Source organism: Maniola jurtina, chromosome 18 (assembly GCF_905333055.1).
Source record: "Maniola jurtina chromosome 18, ilManJurt1.1, whole genome shotgun sequence".
Lineage (NCBI taxonomy): Eukaryota > Metazoa > Arthropoda > Insecta > Lepidoptera > Nymphalidae > Maniola > Maniola jurtina.
Window position 1 is genome coordinate 1748693 of NC_060046.1, and position 23319 is coordinate 1772011.

Below are 23319 nucleotides of genomic sequence, written 5' to 3' on the forward strand. Positions count from 1 at the left end.
ACTGTATTATATACATAATGTTACCGTATACAGTCAAAAAATAAAAAATAAAAAGTTTGTGTGATAGCGGTCGGAGGATCGGCGATAGCCTAGTGGTTAAGACGTTGGCCTCTCTTTCGCTGGGTTCGATTACGGGCACGCGTGTCTAACTTTCAGATCACTTGTAAAACATCGGGGAAAAACCTGCATGCCTGAGAGTTCTTTATAATGTCCTCAAAGACGCAGAATATACATAATAGTAGATACTTACTACTTATGTATCAATGATGTGTGAAGTCTATCAATCCGTAGTAATTGGCCAGCATGGTGGACTGATACTAGAACCTTTTCATTCTTAGAAGAAAGCCGTGCTCTTTAGTGGGCTGGCGACGAGGTGAGACTTGAGATGAAGATGTTGAAAGAGGTCTGCTTCTCCATGTTTTAACTCAATGACCACACTTTATATTTTCTTACCTGCCGTATTATTATTACCCGAAAGTAATTTGGGTTTAAGAATGTCTTCAAAACATTCATTCAGGCGTAATACAAAATACTCGAATTTACTTACCTACCTTTGTACATTGTAAGGTCTTTTGTAGTTAGTTTAGTCGAAGCTCAAGCGAAAGCGGTGTTATATTGCAATAAATTGGTCTATTTTAACTTCAGAAAATAATCAGAATAAGTATTTGTGATATAAATATAGTACGCGACAGGTTGAGATGGCAATTTAGGGTATGAGGCGGTGGGACGCCGCGCACACCCACACGTCACCAGCAGCGGGTTAGCGTGGGGGCTGTGCGGGTGTGCGGGGCGTCCCCATCCCGGTTGCCATCTCAACCTGTCGCGCACTATAGGTACCTACCTACTTATAATAATATAATAAATTTTAAAAATATTAAAGCCCTACATCAATAACATCTACTTATTATTTTGCATTCAAGATGTTGATGGGGCTGCCTCAATTCTGCAGCGTATCAGGGATGTTAGCTGAAGCGTGTGGTGGACTGCTATGTAGCTATCTACTAGATCTAGGCAAATACTTGTCATGTACGCAGTCTAGGCCAGCTCCAATGAAGGCTTTAGTTTCAGCTTCAGTTTGAGGTGGCAAAGCGACACATTTAGAATTGTCCTTTTAATTCAGCTTAGAGATTGTGTATAACAGAATTAGCTATCTCTGTCGATTTACGTTTGACAAGTTTTTAAAGTTACCCGTCGCCACTGTAAATCTAAGTAACAAATTTTTTATGGCAACACTTAAGACCAGCTGCTCAATTGCGGCAGAATGACAGCTACAAAGTTACGATCGCAATCACCTCTGATTGATTAGTGTTCGCATACTATTGGCTACTATACATTGTTGCAACAAGAATACCATTAATTCAGCCAATCACAACAAATCTATCTCTATGTGCGATTGTAATAATGATCGCTGCAGGTTGCCCGTAATCGATCAGCAGTGTCAGATCTGTCAGTTGATCTTGGTCATTTGTCAATGTCATTTTCATAAATTGTCAAGATGGCACGTCAGCAGCCAGATGTTGATGAACTTTTCGACGTTAAAAATGCTTTTTATGTTGGAAATTACCAACAGGCCATCAACGAGGCACAAAATGTGAATGTAAGTAAACTAATTCGTCTTTCGGATCCCATTTACTTTACAAGATATTCATATATTTCACATATTTTACACCGGCGATGACGAGTTGACATATTTTGGTTCAAAGGATGTAATGTTTTTTGTAATTTCTACTGAATATTGTTAATTAAACGCGTAAAATTAGCCTTAAAACATTGTTTTGTATTTAAATATTCCAATATATGTGCATTTTAGTGTAAAATGATGATAATATGACAATCAAATAATATTCAAAACCTGTCTGCGTTGTATTCCTAATTGCTGAGGGTTGTGACCCATTTGAGGGTTCCGTTAACCTCGTAGTGGTAGAAATTTATGGTAGGATAATGATATAGTGGGTTCCCAGATATGTCACATACAACTCGACTAAGAGAGTAAACTTTCAATGCATATATATATATATTTTACAATTATAAGATTAGTGATAGTGACAGACCGACAGTTTAACTTGCTCTCCAAGGCATGAAAGAAACAAAAGGCTGAATTCAGATCTCCAAGATGTCTCCTATAAAGTTACTGACTTGGGTCAACATTGTTTAGAAATTTTACTTGCAATCAATTTATATGCATTGTCATAACTATTCCACAAATCCCTCAATACACTAAGCCAATTTAAAAACACCACTTCCAGCCATCGTCTCCTCTGGTAGCACTCCAGCGTGACACATTCCTCTACCGCTCGTACATTGCCCAAGGCAACTTCAGGATTGTGTTGCAAGAACTGAAAACTGCAGATCCTATGCTGCAACCGTTGAAAAGCTTGGTGGACTACTTGTCTCCTGGTGCCAATAAGCCCGCAATTGTAGCTGACATTGATGCTAAGGTCAGTTTATTTTTTTGAAACTCTTGAATTTGGTAATAATATTATAAATATAACTCTCAAGTTATCCATAGATAGGGGACAGGTCAACTGGCAGTTTTCTAGTGAGATCACATCATACGCAAATCAACAAAATGAGAATAAAATAATTACTACAATTTTTATAAAGTAATATTTATGTATGGTAATTCATCAAATCAAATCAAATCAAATCAAATCATTTTTATTCAAGTAAACTTTTACAAGTGCTTTCGAATCGTCAAAATAATCTACCACTGGTTCGGAATGCTGTTCCTACCGAGAAGAACCAGCAAGAAACTCGGCGGTTGCTCTTTTCAAATGTACAGTTTACAATAATATGCCATACTGTATACAAGCAATTGCAGCGCCGTGTATTGCTGGAGCGAATCAAATCCAAGCTTTTTTGTCATTTACATAATCTTCGATTGTATAATAAGCTTTTTTCAGCAGCATACTTTTAATAGATTTTTTAAACTTGTGTAAAGGCAAGTCTAAAATGGATTGTGGAATTTTATTATAAAATATTAATTATTACACTCATTCCCACAAACGACTTTCCCACTTTCCTGAGGCGGAGCGTAGGATATGCGAGCCTATTACGGTTTCTAGTTTGCCGGTCGTGGAAATCACCGATTTTTTTGTAATTATGAATGTTTTGTCGTACAAAAATTATATTAGTGTAAATATATTGAGAAGCTACTGTAAGAATACCTATTTCCTTAAATTTCTCTCGTAGGGAATCGCGCGGTTTTAAATTATAGATTGCGCGTATTGCCCTTTTTTGTAATACGAAAATTTTTCCAATATCTGCCGCTTTGCCCCATAGTAAGATTCCGTAAGACATAATACTATGAAAATAGGCAAAATATACAATTTTTGCAGTTTCCACATCAGTTATCTGTCGAATCCTTCTAACAGCGTAAGCAGCAGAGCTGAGTTTACCAGCAAGTGTTGATATATGGGCGTTCCATTGAAGCTTTGCATCTAAAGTTATCCCCAGGAACACGGTAGTTTCTTCTACTTTCAACATATCATTGTTTATCATTAAATTAAAATCATTTGCCGTCTTAGTATTGGGCAATGCGAATTCGATACACTTAGTTTTCTTTGCATTTAAAAGCAAATTATTAACAGTAAACCAATGAGTAACCTGCGATATGGTTCCATTTACATCGTCAAAATTATTATCATTTCTATCGACTTTAAAAATCAAAGACGTATCATCAGCAAATAGTACAATATCGCAAGTATTTTGGACGAAATATGGTAAATCGTTTATATATACCAAAAACATGAAGGGACCTAAGATAGAGCCTTGTGGAACACCCATTAGTGAGGCTGATCCGGATGATCAAATCAATTTATTGTATACCTACCCACTATCACACTTGATTTGAGTTGTGAAAGTGATTTGAATTGTTCATGAGGTTCTACTCATTTTAAATCCAATTTTATTCTAGACGGATTTGTTAAAAGAGTCTGGGATAAATCAGTAATTTATAAAATATATTTTTCCAGGTTGCAAAAGGCATTGAGTTGACCAACGAAGTATTTCTCATAGTTGCTGCAACTATTTACTATCATGAAGAAAATTATGAAGCTGCCTTGAAGTGAGTTTATTTATCTTAGAAATAATTACAGTAGAGTCTCACATCTGGCGCTATTAAAAACCAGAAGGTGTCGGATTATTGGAATGTTCGGATTACTGGATATCATAAAAATAAATTAAGGCATTTCATACAGGGTATACATGTATTTGTTTTTGTGCAAAATTTGTGTGTTATTGTGCAAAATGTCGAAAAAATATGACTGTAGTATGGAACCCTCGGTGCGCGAGTCTAACTCACACTTGGCTGGTTTTTTTCAGCTTTCAGATGAGTTAGAGTTAGAATAAAGCAGTAAGAATTCAGTTCTCTTTAAATAAAAAATAAAAATAAAAAAGCCTTATATTTATCCTTAATAAATTTCTAAACAAAGAATTGGTTGACAAAAAAAATAATTTTCATTTTAATATTAAGGACCTCTCATTGAGTAAAGGCCTCCTCCAGATTTCTCCAGGTCTTCCTGTCTAGGGCCTTTTTTTCCAATTTATGCCTCCCGTTTCTTTGATTTCATTTTCCCAGCTTTCGACAGGTCTACCTCTCTTTCGTTTCCCAACTGGGCCACGCCATTCAGTCACAGTCTCTTTAAGAACTTGTTATTAAATACATATTGAAATGTCTTAAAAATCTCAATTCTAGGATCCTTCACGGAGCAGAAGCACTAGAGCTCCGTGCGTTCACTTTACAATGCTTGCTGGCTATGAACCGTCCAGATCTGGCGCGCAAACAGCTGAAGGCTCTGCAAGATGTGGAGGATGATGGCACCTTGACACAACTGGCACAAGCCTGGTTGAATCTTGCACAGGTATGTCCGTGTGTATTGACCTTCCTGGTGCAGTGGTGAGGCCTGTGATCTTATTACTGGAAGGTCCCAGGTTCCATTCTCTACAGAGGAAACTTGGAATTTTGTAATTTCTAAATTTTCTCTGGTCTGGGTGTAAGAGGCTTCGGCTGTGGCTAGTTACCAAGAAGCTAGTTACTGGTAAAGCTGTGCCGTCAAGCGATTTAGCGTTTCGATACGATGCTGTGGAGAAATTAAAGGGGTATGGGTTTAATAAAAACTGCCATACCCCTTCCAGGTTAGCCTGCTTCCATCTTAGACAGCATCATCACATATGTGATGTTTCAGTCTGTTGCATGTGTCTTTGAATTTAAAAAGTGAATCCTATGAATATAAAATACAATAGTATTCCTCTATCATAAATTTGTTTAGACTGATTTTTTAGACAGTCACTGATTTATTTCAATGCCTTAACCATACATCATTCTGAGAAAAGACCCATACTTAGTAGTGGGCGAGCTACGGGTTGAACTGATGATGATAATGATACTAATTCATTCCAGGGTGGTCCCGGAGTACAAGACGCTCACTACAGTATAATGGAGCTGGCGGAACGACTTGGCACGTTGGGAGCCGGCCCAGCGGCCGTGGGCGCCGCCGCCGCTGCATCCAGGGGTAAGGGGTTGTTGCTCTTCAACATTTTATCCTGTTTATAAAACTAGCCCAAAAAATCCTTCTTCATTCATTGCCTACTCTCTATATTATAAAGTGAACCTCTGTGCACAGCTTTTTAGTTCCAAGGGTTTGAGCTGGGCGTTTAAGAGTCAGAGACAGAACTTTTCTGTTTATATATTTAGATAAACGAGAATCATCAACAATCTCCCTAGTAGAGGTGTAAACTGTAAAGTGCATGGAGTACCTAGAGCAGAGTTTTAGACTTTAGGAATGGGTTTGGAGCCGTTAGGAGACATACTAATAGTGCTCCAACCATAGAGGGAAGCCAAGCGCAGGAAGGCTAGAAGGAAAGCTTTGTCTTTTAACTCGTAAACTATTTGTCATATAGAAAAAAATATGTGGATCACATTAATTGTCATACTCTGCTCTCAACACCTCAAATCTTTATAATATAAATTAGGCTTAGCTTAGGCAGGCTGCTATGTAATTATAATATTAATGGTGATGTTTAATGTTATCACTATGGCAGGAATGTGGGAGGAAGCGGAACAGATGCTGACCGAGGCTCAGACGCGCGCGCCGCAGCAACCTGAGTTGCTGTTGGGATTGGCTGTCACCGCGGCCCACAGTGGGAAGCCACCAGAGGTAATTGCTGGCATTTCTAGGGTTCCGTACCTCAAAAGGAAAACCCTTATAGGATCCCTTTGTTGTCTGTCTGTCTATCCGCCTGCCAGTATGTCGTGTCTGTCAAGAAAACCTATAGGGTTCTTCCCGTTGGCCTAGAATCCTCTTTGGCAGGTAGGTAGGTCTTATAGCACAAGTAAAAGAAAAATTCGAAAACAGTGAATCTGTGCTTACATCACAAGTAACCTAAAAATTAAAATGATGCCGTCTAAGATGGAAGCAGGCTAATTTTGAAGGGGTATGGCAGTTTCCTTAAAGCCATACCCCTGATTGGTTTCTAACTGATTATATGGCTTTGGTCAGAAACTATCCAACCGATGTGCCTCAAATCAGTTTCATTAGAAAGGCAATAATGCAAAGATGGTTTTAGTGCTTTTTTAGCGTAGTAGCAGACGCCGGGTATCCAATAGTTTTGAATAAATGCTAGTTTAGAGTTTTTAAATAGTGATTACTTGCAGGTGTCGTCTCGCTATCTAGCGCAGTTGCTGGACACACACCCGGACCACACGTTCGCTAAGGAGTACAACGCCAAGACCAACGAGTTCAAGCGCCTGTGTGCGCAGTACCAACCCTCTGTCGCTAGCTAACTCCACTCGAGCATTTGTGCACTGTAGTTTGCGGAAGAAATGCATACAACTTTAATATTATAATCTTTAGATTTCAATAAATATATTATCTATTATTTTCTTTTCGTTTCTTTCACGCCTTATCCATTTTTTTTTTAAATTCAGATACAAGTTAGCCTTTAGCGTTAGTGGTAAGTGATGATGCAGTCTAAGATAGAAGAGGGCTAACCTGGAACGGGTATGGAAGTTTTTATTAAACACACATCCCTTTGGTTATACACTACCTACACGTAAGCTGTATGTACACTAAATGTGATTGGTTTTTCGGAAAGGGCTGTAACGATTTGGATGAAACTTTGTAACCAATTTATAACCAACAGTTTCTAAATTTCATCAATTATGGTGATCAGCTCCCCTACAGCATCAGGATTGAAATAACCACATGAGGTAGTTATTTTGAAATTACAAATAGACGCTTCAAATCTTATTTAACCTAGATACCTACCTATTGAAAACAGGTTTCCTAGATAACCTAGGTTATAGGTTTCCTAGATATCTAACATAGGTACCTACTTACTGGAAACAGATTTGCAACAGAAAAGAACAACAATAAAACAACTTCATAATAAATTATATTGTAATCCTAATAAAAGCTATAATCATCATCGTCTTCATCATCTGCTTCATCTTCATCGTCATCAGACCTGGTCGCGTTGACCAGAAGGCGGAACTGGTGGAGTTTCTCGTCCATGTCCGCGAGATCCTGGGAGTCAGTGCTGTCGTAGGTGTCGCCTTTGACTAGAGTCCAATCTGTCGTCGTCTCTGTTTCCCGGGTCACTGCACCGCTTAGTCCTGGAAATTAAGATTATAACAGTGAAGAGGGAACTCCACAGTATCAATATTTTTCTTCCTTCACCATTTTACCAAAGAACAACGAGAAACCGTGAGCTACTTTCGACCCAGGATTCACGCCCGCAAATCTGTCCAGCGAACTAGCAATACTTTCTATTTTTTCGGCGTCCCATTCACGTACGCTGAAATTCTTCCAGTTACTGGGTTCAGTAACAGCCATAGTGCTATTCAACTTTAAGATTATGAGAAGCCAAACACCAGTGGCGTGCAGAGCAGTGGTCAAAAAGCACTACTTACCCTAATTGTTCCAATGCTCATTTTCATTATGACCACTGCTAAAACACCTATTTGATAATAATTCTTCACTACTAATTATATATCTATCTCTGACAGAACTCCTGTCCCAAGGGACATTAGTTTGTCGTAAAATGCTTAACGTACGTACCACGAGGAGAAATCTGAACGGGTCCTTCACCAATGATAGGTGGAGCGGTGTACGCCTCAAGCTCTTGATCGGTTCTGTTCTCCTTCTCCAGTTTTTCCTGCTTGCGTTGGCGACGCCACGCTTTTTGCAGGTTGAAACGCTCCGGTCTAGAAATTGAGATTATGGAATTATGAAATTAGTAATACGAAGTAGTAAGTAAGTAGCAGAAATTTTAATTTTCTGGTGAACGCTAGTGAGCTTTTTATGCGATTAAATATCACTTGCTTTAACGGTAAAGGAAAACATCGTGAGGAAACCTGCATGCGTGATGCGTGAGAATTGTCTATAATATTCTCGAAGGTGTGTGACGTCTGCCGAACCGCACTTGGCCAGCATGGTGGCCAGCCTAAACCACAGCCATCACAATTAGGTATCTTCTATCTAAAACTCTGTGAGCCGAACCCGCTATGTACGTATAGTACGCGACAGGTTGAAATGGCAATCAGGGTGGGGGCACACCCGCATTGTCCCCGCACTAACCCGATGAGGGATAGCGCGGGTGTGCGGGGCGTCCCCCGCCTCACATCCCGAAGGCCATCTCGACCTGACTACTATACCTACTTTATTAGGGTTAAAATTACCTTTCTCCTTCCTTGTAGACCTTTTCCTCTAAGTTGTGTATGTCGTGTCGGATGTCTGCCAACAACAGCAGCATGAGATCCAGCGAGCCTTTGGGCCCTTTCGCGCCCCTCGGCCCGCGGGCTCCTGTATCACCCTTAGGCCCTTCCATGCCTGCTGGACCGGGAGGACCCTGCAGCGAAATTTAGAATTGGTATAACTCGATGCCAATAACAGCCCACAGGTGTAAGTGTTAAGAATCATTAACGCCATCATTTTCGATTCGTTTCTTTAGCACGAGTAACAAGAGGTCTTGCAGAGAATGTGTAGCCATCTGTCCCAATTGCATTCTTTTTTTGTTGCAAAATAGCCTTGCGCTTGGCGACAATAATGCTTGCTTAGTAAAAAGCGACGATGAGGTCTAGGTTGGTGCACGCTTGCCAGAACTTGCTCTTGCCTTGAAGGTATTTAGAGTATAGAGGCTACGTGGCAGGAAACATGGAAGCCAGAGTAGTAGCTTACAAGTTACAACTAACTACTCTATGTAGAATCACAAATTTTTGAGGCAATTCATTTTGTCGCGGTTATATTTCCAATTTTTAAGTTATTTGGCGCATACCATACTATCGATATCTAGTAAAATGCTTCAGAAAATAAAAGAAAATTCACTAACCCTTGGACCCCTTTCACATCTACAGTAACCACCTTCTAAAGGCGCCGTGGAATCCAAAACTCGGTATGCGTAGTTACCTTCCGCAAAACGATCTCCACCTGAAAAGTAGGTATAGAAGTTAGAAAAATATAGAAACGGAATTAGAAATTTCTTTTATCCGAAAGACAGTTTTGTGCATAAATATGTTTCAATTTTTGAGTAAGTAAAGAGGTATGCCAGATGTGTTCAAGGGGTCTAGGAGGGTTCAGTACCTAGCATGTTCCCGTATTTTAAACAGTGTTTGCTTATTATCGGTAACCAGTTCAAAGTTTTAGGTCTTAAAAAGGTCTTCTAAAGGTCTCTAAAGGTGTTCTGAGTCGGTGAAGCAGCTTGATGGCAAGCACGTAGATTTTTTGCCTGAGCTAAGCATGTTAAGAACGTTCTCAATGTTTGCTTGATGATGCTTGACTATTATATAGTTTTGCTTGATGCGACGTGACTTTCCAACTGTGTGTGAAATGTGGAAAGTGTGTTTTGCTACCTTACTGCTTGAGCAAGCAAAACAAAATTATGCTGGACACAAGCAGCACAAGGCCGTAGTTTGTGGAGCTTACCTTCTCCTTTCAACAGCGGGTTTTCCAACAACTTCTTCATGGCAACTTGCGTGGTATGTAACTGGTCACTGAGCTGTTTCACTTTCCTTGAGAGCCACGACACCGTGTCGCATGTTGCGTAACATCGGGACGAAGCGCGTATCAGGGGTAAAGGCTCCTGTAAGAAACATAATTGTTCATTCAGCGGTATGTGGGCACTGGACCAGTGTGGCAGGCTATGGCCTAAACCCTTTTCGTTCTGAGAGGAGATCTGTGCTCAATAGTGGGCCGGCAAAGGGTTGATCATGATGATGATAATAATCCTACTAAGGTATTTCATAGGAATGAACCGCACATGAACATTTGCAGCACCAGAGGAACCCCAATACGTTGTTGAAATGCGTGCGTGAATTTCTTGACCCGTCCAATAAATAACCTCATGTTTAAAACTTAGCGGGAACACCGCCGAAGCGAGTTGGTTCCACAGTTTGTATGTGGATGGAAAAAAAATCTATTGGTTGAGACGACAGCATTGTGGTGAGATACTTAAGTCAGTACCGGCAACGTAATGGCCACAGGCGGTATGCACTTCCTTCCATCGCCCGCGACGGTGAGTGGCGGGCTGCACTCACAGTGGAAGCCACCTGGATCGTTCACACAGCGCTGTTCGCAACCACCATTGCCGTTGGTGCATTCATCTATATCTGGAATGAAATGGAAGAGTTTCAGTTCTGGAGAGGAATTTAATGCAGCAACAATTGCCTAGCTATAGGATTTTCCGAACACACTGTTAGTAGTCTGTAGTAAGTAGTTACTCCTCGTTGAAACTTGAGTAACTATAAGTGATAGCGTATCTATTACTTTGGCATTACTATTCGGGGACTCCGCGGTTCGGTCCAGAGCACCTCCAACTACATATTTACGGAATGTTTTTTAAGCACTTTAGTTTTCACTTGTTTTAATGTTGAAACAAAACGTTGTGGAGCAAGCTGCATGCCTGAGAGTTTTCCTAACGTTCTCAAAGGTGTATGAAGTCCAATCCACACTTGGCCAACGTGTGGACTATGGCTTAAGCTGACTTCCTAAGCTGTCTGATAGGAGACTCGTGCTCAGTACTGGGCTGGTAATGGCTCGAAATCTTAGTATTGGTAACATCATAGATGCTCTTGAAGATCACGCGCTTGTTCGCATAAATACAAATTGCATCTTCCAGACAATTGCAATCGGCCAGAAAATTAAATAACATACCAACACAATAAGGTTGTGTTTTCCTCCTATAGCTCTCCTCGTCGAATCTGAAGCCCGGGTGGCAGTAGCACCAGAGCCGCTGATCTCGGACCTCGCACGCTTGCTCGCATAGACGCAGACTGCAGGCTTCTACTGTTTTTGGTATGCAGCTGGAAATACACCGAAATCCTTTGAGCTTAGTCTGAGTTTGCTATGTATTGCTGGTATCAACCGCGTTGGCGTATGGTTAAATAAAAATTCTGGGATATGTGTAAAATCAAAACGCTGCTGGTCTTAAACGACTGACTCTATTGGCAACGTCATATTAAAGCAATTTCTTTTTAGATGTTAGTGTTAGCTTTCCACAAGCTCTTCAGACCAGCGAGACTACTTCCAACGGGCAAAAAGTTTTGATTACCGAATTGGTATGGTATGGTATTCAGCACTTCAATACCATGGTCCAGTTTAGCGGGGCTTCATTAAGCTTGTTCACAAGCTACATGTGGCAAGCTGCCAGTTTAGGCCTCTCTATGTGCGCCGTATTCCTCATTGCTGAGGGTCGTGAGCTCTTTCTATTAATTATACATAATGGTAGGATAGTAACACTATAGGAGTGTTCTTGGGATAGTAACAAGTTACCAATGACCAATTTAGGGTAGGTACACGAATTTAGCTTGCTGGTATCGTATTTAAACCAATTTAGGAGGGTCTAGGCTGAATTTATTATATCATCATTCATCATAGGTATGATTTATAATTTACTAGCTGACGCCCGCGACTTCGTCCGCGTGGATTTAGGTTTTTCAAAATCCCGTAGGAACTCTTTGATTTTCCGGGATAAAAAGTAGCCTATGTGCTAATCCAGGATATTATCTATCTCCATTTTGAATTTCAGCCAAATCCGTCCAGTGGTTTTTGCGTGAAGGAGTAACAAACATACACACACACACACACACACACACACACACACACACACATACAAACTTCGCCTTTATAATATTAGTGTGATATTGGCAATCACCAAGCGCTCATAAAACACTGAGTACATACCGTCCAGCAATATAGTTGTAGTCTTCGCAGCAGTGTATCCTGATACACTGGACATCTGCCCCCTCTACACGACATGTCTCTCGAGAACGCAGTAGTCTGTCCGTTGGGCATGCTGCGGTTATATCGAACCTGGAACAGAAAAAACTTATTGAAGCCCTAGCTTAGATCATAGAGCTAGGAATCAGCTTAGCTCAGTGTTGACCTTTTCATACTATGATTGTGATTGAAATAGGTACGCGATTCTCACTATAGATCATAATATTATTGTCTACCCTAAAAGTCGTCGGAGCTGCATCAGACATGGCCTGCGCATTACCAATATTTGGGCAATGTCACTTATGGACTTGGGCTAATTGAAGATAAGCGATGCTGATAAAATAGCCATAATATAGTTAACTAAAGATTAATTGATTATTATCAAGGTAGCTTTAGAACTACCTACGTAACACACGCGTGGATTTAAATATCAGGGACACACTATGATGTCACACATGGTTTAGCAGAGCAGTCCGGAAATCTGAGTTGTTTATGAAAGTCAAATTATTACTTTGGCCCGACTCACACTTGCCGGTTTCTATTAAACACATTAGGTAGGTACCTAGTTAGTAGTTATCTACCTAGTTAGTGATTTTTTTTGTTAGATTGGGTCATCGTTTAAAATCGGTTCAAAGGCCCATAACCCCTGTACTTAGTCAGAAGTAATTCAATTACGCGCCTATACGGGTCTTTGTAGGTACCTCCTTTATTAATAGTACTAAGTACTTCGCAGCTTCTCAGAAACCATCAACCTCACATTATATTATGTCGCAGTAAAACACGAAATGTTTTTGCGCGATTATAACTTTTCCTTCTTATGCTATAGAGGCGAAAATCGAGTACATATTTTTATGACAGTTTTGTCACTTACTGTACAATAATTATGCCCATCCCTGTAATGGGAACGGGAACAATGAATCTTATCAAATGCAGTTTTGAATGATTGGAAAGCGATTTCAGGTCATATATTCATGTCACTAGAGTTTAAATTCAGGTACTTTCATGTATCTAACGTACAAATTGGAGTTCTAATTGAACTTTTTTGGCCACATCAACTCGAGATCAATTACTATTTTACTAGGTACCTAAGGTAGGTAGGTATTAAACTCAATTTGAGTCACGATAATATTTTCTAAGTAATGAACATACTGAGTCTAGTAAGAAATGCTGAGTTTCAGGGTTGCCAGATGCCCCGTATTTTAGTCGGTCGTTTTTATGTCTGTGTGTCTGTTCGATACAAACAATCGATTTTAAAGGAAATTCCGGGTAAGCTAGAGGCTTGAACATAGGTTGGAACTGAAAGACAACAACATTAACTTGCTTTCTTGTCTGTCTGTTTGTTAGTTTTTGACGGTCTGTCTGTCGAAAAAGTTTACCACTTACCAATGTGCGGCCAGACTAAATGCATTTCTACGCCATGTGTCTAGTTGTTTACGCAATTACGCATGACATAATTTAATAAAATCCCGGAATGATGTCATCCTTATACAAGTAGCTGGAGAGACAGTTATAGGAAAAAGCAACCGCTGAGTTTCTTGCTTGTTCTGCTCGGTAGTACAGGCATTCTGAACTACGATATGAGTACTCGTATATTGAGTAGATTCACTTGACGCGTACCTAATGCGCTTTGTAAAATTTTACCTAGGTACTTGATCGCTAGAGAAAAAGTAATCTTATTCTTTTTGTATTATTTGTGGAGGAGTTTGATAAAAGCTGAAAGATTGTAGCATATAGCACGGCTCTTCTACATCTGTGTTCTTCATCATCGGAGTAAGCACTCTAGTTCTAGTACCAAATACTTAGTACTATTAGTGTCTACTTATTCAGGTATCTACTAATTACTATTATACCCATAGACATACTAGTTTTCGCTACATTATACCTACCTAAACCCTAGACATGTCAATGGACTTTAGTTGGTTTTCCCGATTGGTTTGATGGATTTAAGTGGCTAATCAAGTATTTCAGATCTTTTTCATTTTTAAGAACCTATTCGAGACTGTAATTTCAGTCATATTTTAAAAGATCATTTATCATAAACTTACCAAATCTTAATTTAAGTTAAAGTATTCGTAACTGAAAAACGGCAATGAATCTATAAGCCTTTATGCAACTTAAAACTAAGGGAGTTCTGAAAAAATAATAAGAAAGAAATAGTGCCAGACTGGCTTTTGTAAATTATTAACGAAGCTTAAAAAGAATCTTTGAAAATTTAGTGCTTTTTCTAATTCAATTTTCATTCACTTACGGCTACTTTATAAAAATACTCTGTAATACTTTGTGGTCACTACTCATTACACACTTCTTTAAAATTTTAGGGCGTTGCACTTTAGCACACACTCACTCACTTTCGCTGGGTGAATGAAACTCACACGTCAATGGCGTCGTCATGGTAGCCATCTTCGACGTAATATCCTGTGTCTTCTTGACGACAAAGTACCAGAGCGACAGGGATTATGAGGAGTGTGGCGACACACACGGGACCGACCGGCGCGCGCATCTTCACTGCTGTGCCCGCGGATATGCGTTTGGACAGCGGCACCCAAAGTGCTTATATGTATTATTTTATAGGCATGTATAAAAGCCCTTGCTGGATGCAAATCGGAAGGCGTGTGGGCTTATCAACAAACGGCATCGTCCCTTTGTGATAATGACTTCGGTTGTAATATGCAGCTGTGTGTAACTTTGTAATGTTAGGTTTTTACTAATTTACTTACTTACTACCCTATTTATAAGGAAAAGTATGGTTTTTTACGTGGTGGTTACTAGGCATCACATAGAAAATAGGAAATAAAACAATGTTTTTTAGTAGGCAACTGCCAGTAAAAAGTAAACCGATTTTTACTTTTGACGACCTCCCTGGCCCATTAGGAACTACTTCCCGTCGTTTTATAAAACGAGAGTGAGAACGGGGCAATTTGGGAGTTTAAAATTCTACGGAATCAGCGATATGAATACCTTCTATCCTGCGTCAATGTACGGAATAAAAAGATATTGAGGTCTGTAGTCTGTACCTATGCAATTTAAATCAACACTCCTCTAATGAAAACATAGTCTTATGCCTACTCGCATGCATATAATTATGTAGATGCCAGAAGATTAATATTCTCAATGGACGCTATGTTAATGCTACGCCTAATTAACAATTTTAATCCAATCCTCATGGTTACCGCCTGACTCTTTTATAGCGAATTCCTTGCGATTATATTTATGCTTATTTATGTTGATAAAACATATAAAGTACTTTTTTTTTTTGTTTATTGCATATATGCAAGCAATACTAGGGGGGCGTAGACTGCCCTATGCCTTTTTACTTACGGATACTATTTCACTAGGATCTAGGACATCAGTGGCGGCGCAAGCACTCGCGCTATCAACAAAATGAGTAGGTACAGCTTTATGAAGGGTATCTCACCTGGTACCTGGTAGGTAGCGATGCGGCGACTGGGATCACCCGCTGGTGACGTAACCACCAATATGTATATTGAATAGAGATATTTGGTATCTCATCGTTCAGGTCTTCAAAGTCGGTCACCTATTAGTTTAACCCATTTAGTTACCATTATAACCTTATAACCGTTATATCCTGTCGTAGAGTTCCAACCTACGTGCGCTAAAGCGCAGGCATTCGTTCAGGACATGTACTCACATGAGATAGACAATAGTTCAGAGACTTTCAACCTTAACAAGCTGTAAGAACTTTTGCACTAAATTACGAAATTTCACCTACTTGATTTTCGCTTTAGTTGTTTTTTTTTTAGTTTTTGATTTAATTTCCTATTTTTTTTTCTTTACTTTTATTTATGATAACAAGATTGGATTGGATTCGTACGTAAGTAGTCGAAATTTCACGGACATGTTCATATAGCGATTTGGTTCCTCGTTTCTAATCTGAACCGCCTAGGAACCGCAAGGGTTCCTAGGCGGTTCAAATAAGAAACGAGGAGGCCAAACGTTCTTCCGGCATCAATTTTCCCCTCGTCTATATGGGTACCTCCTAGTCAAGTGCGAACAGGCATCTTCTAGGCAAGTGCGCTCTATTTTAGGCTCCATCATCACTTGCTCGCAGTTCTAATTGCAGCCAAGCGCTTGTCTATAAATTGAAAAAAAAAAACGAACGTCAACGATATAAATGTTCTATGTCTTTGATGAATGCAAAGTATTTTTAAGCGGATGAAATACGACGACTAGTTATTTTTAACCACAAAACTAATAAAACTGTTTTAATGAGGAAACCGCTTGTACTTGTAAGTTTGAGCAACACTGAATTCGTCTAGCATCGCTCCCGAAATAAACTCCAGCGCGTGTGTTGCTACCGGCCACGGACGGTGTTTATGTTATATTGTATTGCTACCATTGCTTTTGAAGACAGAGGACACGTCACTCAGTTCACGGCAGTTAGCAGTTAGGAAACGTAGAGCCTCGATAGCTCAACGGTTGAGGAACGGACTGAATTCCGAAAGGTCAGCGGTTCAAACCCCACCCGTTGCGCTATTGTCGTACCCACTCCTGGCACAAGGTTTACGCTTAATTGGGGGGGGGGAACGGGGAGTATTAGTCATGATTAGCATGGCTAATATTCTTATTTAAAAAGAAACTTGTAACAAAACGTCGAGGCTTCACCTACACTTCCAGTGTCAAATGTAGCAGCGCCAGGTACCTACGCTATGAAACGACTAGGTATCCATCGCATTCAAGGCCCAAGGGCTTACTTTTATCAGCAGCTCGATTGCGGTGAAATGACAGCTACAATGTCACGATCGCAATCACCTCTGATTGGTGACGCTCACTCACTATTGGCTACAATGCACTGTTGCAACAAGAATACCATAAGCCAATAACAACGATGGTGATTGTAATAATGATTGATTCAGATTTTACGGAATCGAGCTACTAATTAACAAAATATAATACCGATCCTATGCTAAGCAAGTTTTTTGGTCACAATCAGCCAATGATAGATAGTTTGTTTACTGAGATGCGCGCTCACGGCCGTCGCACCGCCGCGCCCCACTGACACACTGTGGCCACTTCGCTACTCTGCTGAATCATATTTTATTCTCAGATTATCCTAGAAATTACCTAGCACGCATGTCTCCTGTCTCAGAAATGCAAGGAACAAAATCCAAGGAATAAAAATATTAATTTGCTATAATCCGCTGATAAAGGCTCAAAATCAAGTCAAAGTCAAAGCCATTTATTCAAATTGGGCACTATTATACACTTTCTAACTGACAAATAATAATGCAGTGGTGATAATTAATTACGTTTTAACTTAAATCTAAAGCTGCGAGGGTTCCAAACGCGCCCAAGTCTGAGAAAGCCCATAACGAACTCAGCCGGGTAATCTGTATGGTACAACGAGTATTTATATTTTATAGGTCTATGGCTACAACATGCAGCAAGCGACATGCACCGCCCACCCTCCCACTGCTAAGCAATAAACATGCAGGAAAAGCCAGCCACCAAGCAAGCCCCAAGTATCTGCGTTACGCCCGCTTCTATACAATTTGACATAAATGCGTCTGCTGTACCGCCTAATATGAAAGAACCTTCCTATGGGTACCTTTAAATCAAAAGTTAATAGGCACTTTCTAGGCAAGCGCTTCTTATCTATCTAATCTTAGGTTGCATGATCACTTGCCAGTAGGTTTGATTGCAGCCAAGCGCTAGTCTATAAATTAAAAAAGGAACTGTAACTGTAGTAGGGTAGCCTTATAGCTACTACCGAAGAGGCATTAAACCACCTCTAATCACGTAGCTTCTAAGTCACGTAGCTGGCCGCAAAGAGTACATTTATACGTGGCTTACCGCTTGGACGAACCAATTCGAAATTCCGCTAGTTCTTTGGAAGGTCAGAACCACATGAGCAGATATCCATAATCTACTTATATGTGTTATTTATCTAATTTTATATTATGAAACTTGAAAGCACTTTTCTTATCATCTTCCTATGAATTCATTCAAAGGGGAGTTACTTTGAATGATTAGAATACAAATTGAACAACGACATCTAGTTATCGTCGACTTGAAGTCCAACGTAAGCTGTAACGTAAAGAGGCGGGTTTTGTTGAATGAATAACCTACTACGCGCGTTGTTGTATGAATATGAAGTATACTTTAGAAAAGCTTTTTCGTGATGTGGTTAGATGGCATTACTAATATTTTAATACTTACAATTTAAAATTGTTTAATTAATTAGCAAATATGAGTAGGTATACAGTTAAAGTACACACTGGCACTACTCTATCCCACGCATTTTGTTTCTCAGAAAATAAGTAAGATCTGGCGGCAGGGGATCTTGGACCATGTAACTGGACGATTTCGGTACATTGTTAAGTGGGCTCTACACTTGCGGCGCGAACGGCGCGGCCGAGAAAGCCCGCGACAGCTGCGAATCACGAGTGTTGTTCACGCCTTCGCGCCTTTCCGCGATCAAAGTCGGTTTTTTGGTCCGCGACAAAGGGTTTCGTCCATAGTCATGAACTGCAAGACTGTGAAGATTTGCGAGTGTGGAGGGACACAGTTCACGCGTGGATCGCGGCATACATTCACGGCGTGAAATAAAGGCGCAACTTCACGTGCGAGTGTAGAGCCCAGCTTTAAAATTTTAATCGGAGGAAGAAATATTATCGAGATCTTAACTTTTCTTACTAAATCTTAAATTTCGTAAAATAACAGGTAGAGATCGTTCGGGATAGACAATGGTTTTTGTCGATTTTTTCCATTACAGGCTACTAGATAGGCTCTTGACTGCAATCTCACTTGGTGGTAAGTGATGATGCAGTCTAAGAAAGGAACGGGCTAACTAAGGAGAGATACATGGTAGTATTATTATATACCCATATCCGTTCCTACTCGGCATCGTACCGAAACGCTAAATCGCTTGGCGGTATATGGCTTTGCCGGAATTCGGCTGGTTAATATGCCGATTACGTTACTCCAAAACTCCGTAAAATCTTAACTTCATCCATTTTTTCTGTTCTTATTTTTAAATTGAAAATGCTACAATAAACTTTAAAGATAGCTTACTTTATCTAATTACTTACTGTAAAAATTATGTGGAATAATGCCAAGAAAACTAACAGCATTTCTGCGCTGGGCAGCCAGGCTGATCCTCTGCGCAATAAATGAGCCAGCTCTTCTGTCACCAGATGAGACTAACCGCGGAGAAATGTCTCGTAAAAAAATTTAGCACTAGACTCTATGGACCCAGGGTCTCCACGGCAAACGGAATAAAAATGTAACACAGTTTAATTATTATATCTAGGTAAGCCTACTTTAAAGTTTAGACGTTCGTACCTACCTCGTATTTTTAGTTACTTAGGAAAGTAGGCTATTAGCTACTATTATGTAGATAGATGTCCATCTGCTTATATCTAACTTAGAAATAGAATACCTAACTTTAGTAATTGTTTACGAAAACTGTTCATTCATACGCTTCACTTGATCGGGTCGCATCGCGTCCGCTGAAAAAGTGCGCCCGGGAAAAGTTTTCCACCAACCTAACAAATAACAATGTCTCAATTGCAGATCTATTGAAATAGTTTGAAATTTTGATTTTATCAAAACAGTCTAAGTTTTAATTATTCTATGAAAATGATCTTTCTATTCTCTTTATTTCCGTTTTTCTTTTCCCTCGTGGTTTCATGGTACTCTTCGAATGTAGAGGTGGATCTACCAGGGTACCATAACGTGCACAGTGGTAGGGAGAACGCGAAGTATTTGATCAACGAGTGGACGGTGGAAGTGGAGGGTGGTGATGAAGTCGCTCAGCTGGTCGCGTTGGAATTGGGCTACGAGTATGGAGGACCGGTAAGATTGGGTTATTTATACCTGTGATATTAACATTATTGCTCGGTGGTGTGGTGTTAATGCATTTAGCATGTGCTTAAAATTTAAATAGAAATAATAATGATTAAAAAAAAAATTTTGTCGGTCTTATTGCGAATAATTTCGGCCAACATCGCAAGAAACTATCGCTTAACTGTTGGATCAAGGGTAAGATATAAAAGGCGACAGATACCTAGTTCTTGGACGGCACTTATTGTGAGGAGGTTCTTCATTCTGGACCTTGAGTCCTGATCACCGGCAGATTAGGTCCTACCCCGCTGCTAGTGGGATCCATTAAAATTATATGTTTAGTGAATGAAGCGAATAACTTGAGGCGATCAACCCATTGCCGACCCACTATTGAGAACGGGTCTCATCTTAGAATGTGTTTTGGCCATAGTCCATCGACCATCACGCAGGCCACGTGCGGATTGGCAGACTTCACACGCCTTTGAGCGCATTATGGAGAACTCTCAGGTATGCAGGTTTTCATACGATGTTTCCTTTCACCGTTACAGCAAGTCATATATGCTTAAAACGCATACATAGCTCTGAAAAGTTACAGGCCTGGAAGCAAACCAGGACCACCCGAATAGAATAGCTACGATTAGATGTGTGTGCTAGGAATTAAACCCAAGACCTCCTAATTAGAAGGCCGTAGTTTTAACCACTAGGCTATCATGCTTTAGGTATTGGTCACAAATTAATCTTTGCAAAGGGTCGACTGTCGATGGCCTATCATAAACGTGCTTTCAAACCACGAAACGGTTATAAGAATTAATTTATTAGTGGTATAGCCATTTCATAATTCCCATAGCAATATAAACTCACAGTTAATGCTGATTGAGTTTTTTTTTATTTTGATACAAGCATAGGTACAAGTTAGCCCTTGACTGCAATCTCACCTGGTGGTAAGTGATGATGCAGTCTAAGATGGAAGCAGGCTAACCTGGAAGGGGTATTGCAGTTTTTATTAAATCCTTTCATTGGTTTCTACACGGCATCGTACCGGAATGCTAAATCGTGTAACATGCTTTCTGGGGCAAGGAAATAGAGATACTTACCAACTACTAGAATTACATCCAAATTCCAAAGGTGAATCATTTTTTTAGATATAGACCTCAGTGCCCATCATTGCGTCAGGATAGTTTTTAAATACGACGAAAGATTTATTTAATTATTTACTTAACAAATTATGTTTCTAAAACAAACAAAACTGTGCGTAGGTATTTTTAAAACAGTAGGTATATACTTAAGTAAGTAAATCCCTAAAATCCCCTTCCAGGGCCATGTTTTAATTAGTGGCTCAAGTCTTAATTTATTTTATTCAATTTCGCACTTGTAACATTAATTTATGCCTTAAATAAAATGCCTTTCTTTGTACAAACTCCTCCTGAGTCCTGGTCTTATCATCATTCACAGAGCGCGAATTTTACGCCATGAATACGCCATCAAATAGAACATTAGAATATACCTACTTAACTAAACCGTCCATGTCTTTCACAGAGTAATTTTATGTCTGTGGTAAGCCGTTGTTGATTTAACCCCTCTTTAAAAGTATGCCCTCTTTAAAAGTAATGTTTGCAGAGAAGAAACCTTGACTAAGAGACCCATTTCGAAATTTTAAGATTTCGATTTTAGGTAATAAAACGACCTAAAATTCTAAAACACTATCCTCATCTACAAGTCTCAATCCATCCTTTCTGAGCAGATGTCTAGGTACCTACTAACGTCATAATAGCATGCCAAACGGCCCGATCCTGTCCAGTAGTTAGAGCTGTACGTTGATAGATTAGTCAGTCATTCAGTCACTTTTACATTTTATATACCTACTTACTAACTGATGTCCGCGACTTCGTTCGCGCGGATATAGGTTTTAAAAATACCGTGGGAACTCTTTGTTTTTCCGGGAGAAAAGTAGCCTATGTGTTCCATGGTATAAATCTACCACCATTCTAAATTTCATCCTAATCCGTACAGTAGTTTTTGTGTGAAAGAGTAACAAACATCCATACATACAAACTTTCGCGATTATAATATTAGTAGGATTTAGATACCTATTATGAAACACAGGAAACATAATGCAGCGAGCGAATTTCCGTTCGTGGAATCCCGCTAATACCAAACGAAGGGATATAAATCAATTAGCTATGACGAAATAAAGCTTATGTGTATTTAGATTAGCTGATAAGTTCAATATAACCCTCGACGCCACTCGAGATACCATGGTCCGGCGTCACCAACATATTTATCTTTTTTATCCTACCTTTTATTGACTTTATCGGACACCATCAGACCATAGAATTCTTAGTACGGTAATAAATAGAAATGGTGTCGGATCACAATCATGGGTCAGGTACAACGGACGTTTAAGTCTTCTTCTTCTTGACCTTGTCCCATGCTACGTTGGAACGGTACGACATGTCTTCTTGTTCCACTCTCTTCTGTCATCCATCAACGTATTATCTGCCCCTTTTATACGCATATCCTCTTTCACACAATCCATCCAACGGAAGTTTAAGTGCGGAAAAGAAACTCATGATTGAAGAAGAAAGGTAGATACATGATGTTGCCGACTTTTAGCTCCAATCGATAGACGTCCTTTGCTAGACATAGTTTCTAGTAAGAATTTCCATAATCCACACGCCACTTTTCTTTCTGTCCTAAGGAAGCCTAATGAAGGTCTGCCAACGATGCGCTTACTGGCGACGTCACCATTCCAGCACATAGTAGCTGTGTCATACAAAAATGATTTGATAGAACATACGATATTACCTATCTATCTCTAGCATCAAAACAATGTAAATTAAACTGTAACTTATAATAGCGCGTATCATCCCCGCAGCGACAATCTCACGCTCTTTTATTTACCACTTCTATCCATAATCTGAATTCTGTTAACCTAGCACAGTTTATTTAGGCTTTGTAGCGGTTAATAACAGCTGATAAAATTTTAAGGTACTGTGCGTTTTTGATGATACCAAACTATAGTACTACTATTGAGATACTAAATTGTTCTATATCAACTAGTATCCTCGACTTGATTTGTTTCCATTTTTAGGGTTCCGTAGCAAAACTAGGAAACCTTAGGCTTATAGATGCCTCCAGCCCGTCTGACGGTCTGTCTGTGCCGTCTTACATACAGACATTTTAAAAATACGCTATTAGAGCTTCAACGCACTAGCGGCTTCAACCGGAACGGTGCGCCGCAGTCTCCGACGGTCAGTCGGAAGCCAGTGCGTTGAAATTATATGATTTCATAGTAGTAAAA

The 23319-nt window shown here is 39.7% G+C and overlaps 2 protein-coding genes across 3 annotated transcripts; one reads left to right on the plus strand and one right to left on the minus strand.

Moving 5' to 3' along the window:
- Nucleotides 1-1439: 1439 nt before the first annotated feature.
- On the plus strand, nucleotides 1440-20375 carry LOC123874329 (coatomer subunit epsilon). Of its 2 annotated transcripts, XM_045919603.1 has the most exons (9): nucleotides 1440-1597; nucleotides 2247-2438; nucleotides 3975-4066; nucleotides 4697-4862; nucleotides 5402-5513; nucleotides 6043-6158; nucleotides 6656-6791; nucleotides 15840-15849; nucleotides 20344-20375. In XM_045919603.1, the coding sequence occupies exons 1-7, from the start codon at nucleotides 1496-1498 to the stop codon at nucleotides 6782-6784; spliced, it is 909 nt and encodes a 302-aa protein (XP_045775559.1). In that variant the 5' UTR covers nucleotides 1440-1495; the 3' UTR covers nucleotides 6785-6791; nucleotides 15840-15849; nucleotides 20344-20375. The 2 variants fall into 2 exon arrangements, with proteins under 2 accessions (XP_045775559.1, XP_045775558.1); XM_045919602.1 differs by lacking the exons at nucleotides 15840-15849; nucleotides 20344-20375 and having other exon boundaries at nucleotides 6656-6879.
- Nucleotides 7387-14771, minus strand: LOC123874321 (collagen and calcium-binding EGF domain-containing protein 1-like). The gene is made up of 9 exons (XM_045919588.1): nucleotides 14588-14771; nucleotides 12180-12308; nucleotides 11151-11299; nucleotides 10461-10606; nucleotides 9924-10080; nucleotides 9331-9428; nucleotides 8681-8850; nucleotides 8061-8206; nucleotides 7387-7615 (listed from the first exon to the last, which is right to left on the minus strand). The coding sequence occupies exons 1-9, from the start codon at nucleotides 14713-14715 to the stop codon at nucleotides 7407-7409; spliced, it is 1332 nt and encodes a 443-aa protein (XP_045775544.1). The 5' UTR covers nucleotides 14716-14771; the 3' UTR covers nucleotides 7387-7406.
- Nucleotides 20376-23319: the final 2944 nt, after the last annotated feature.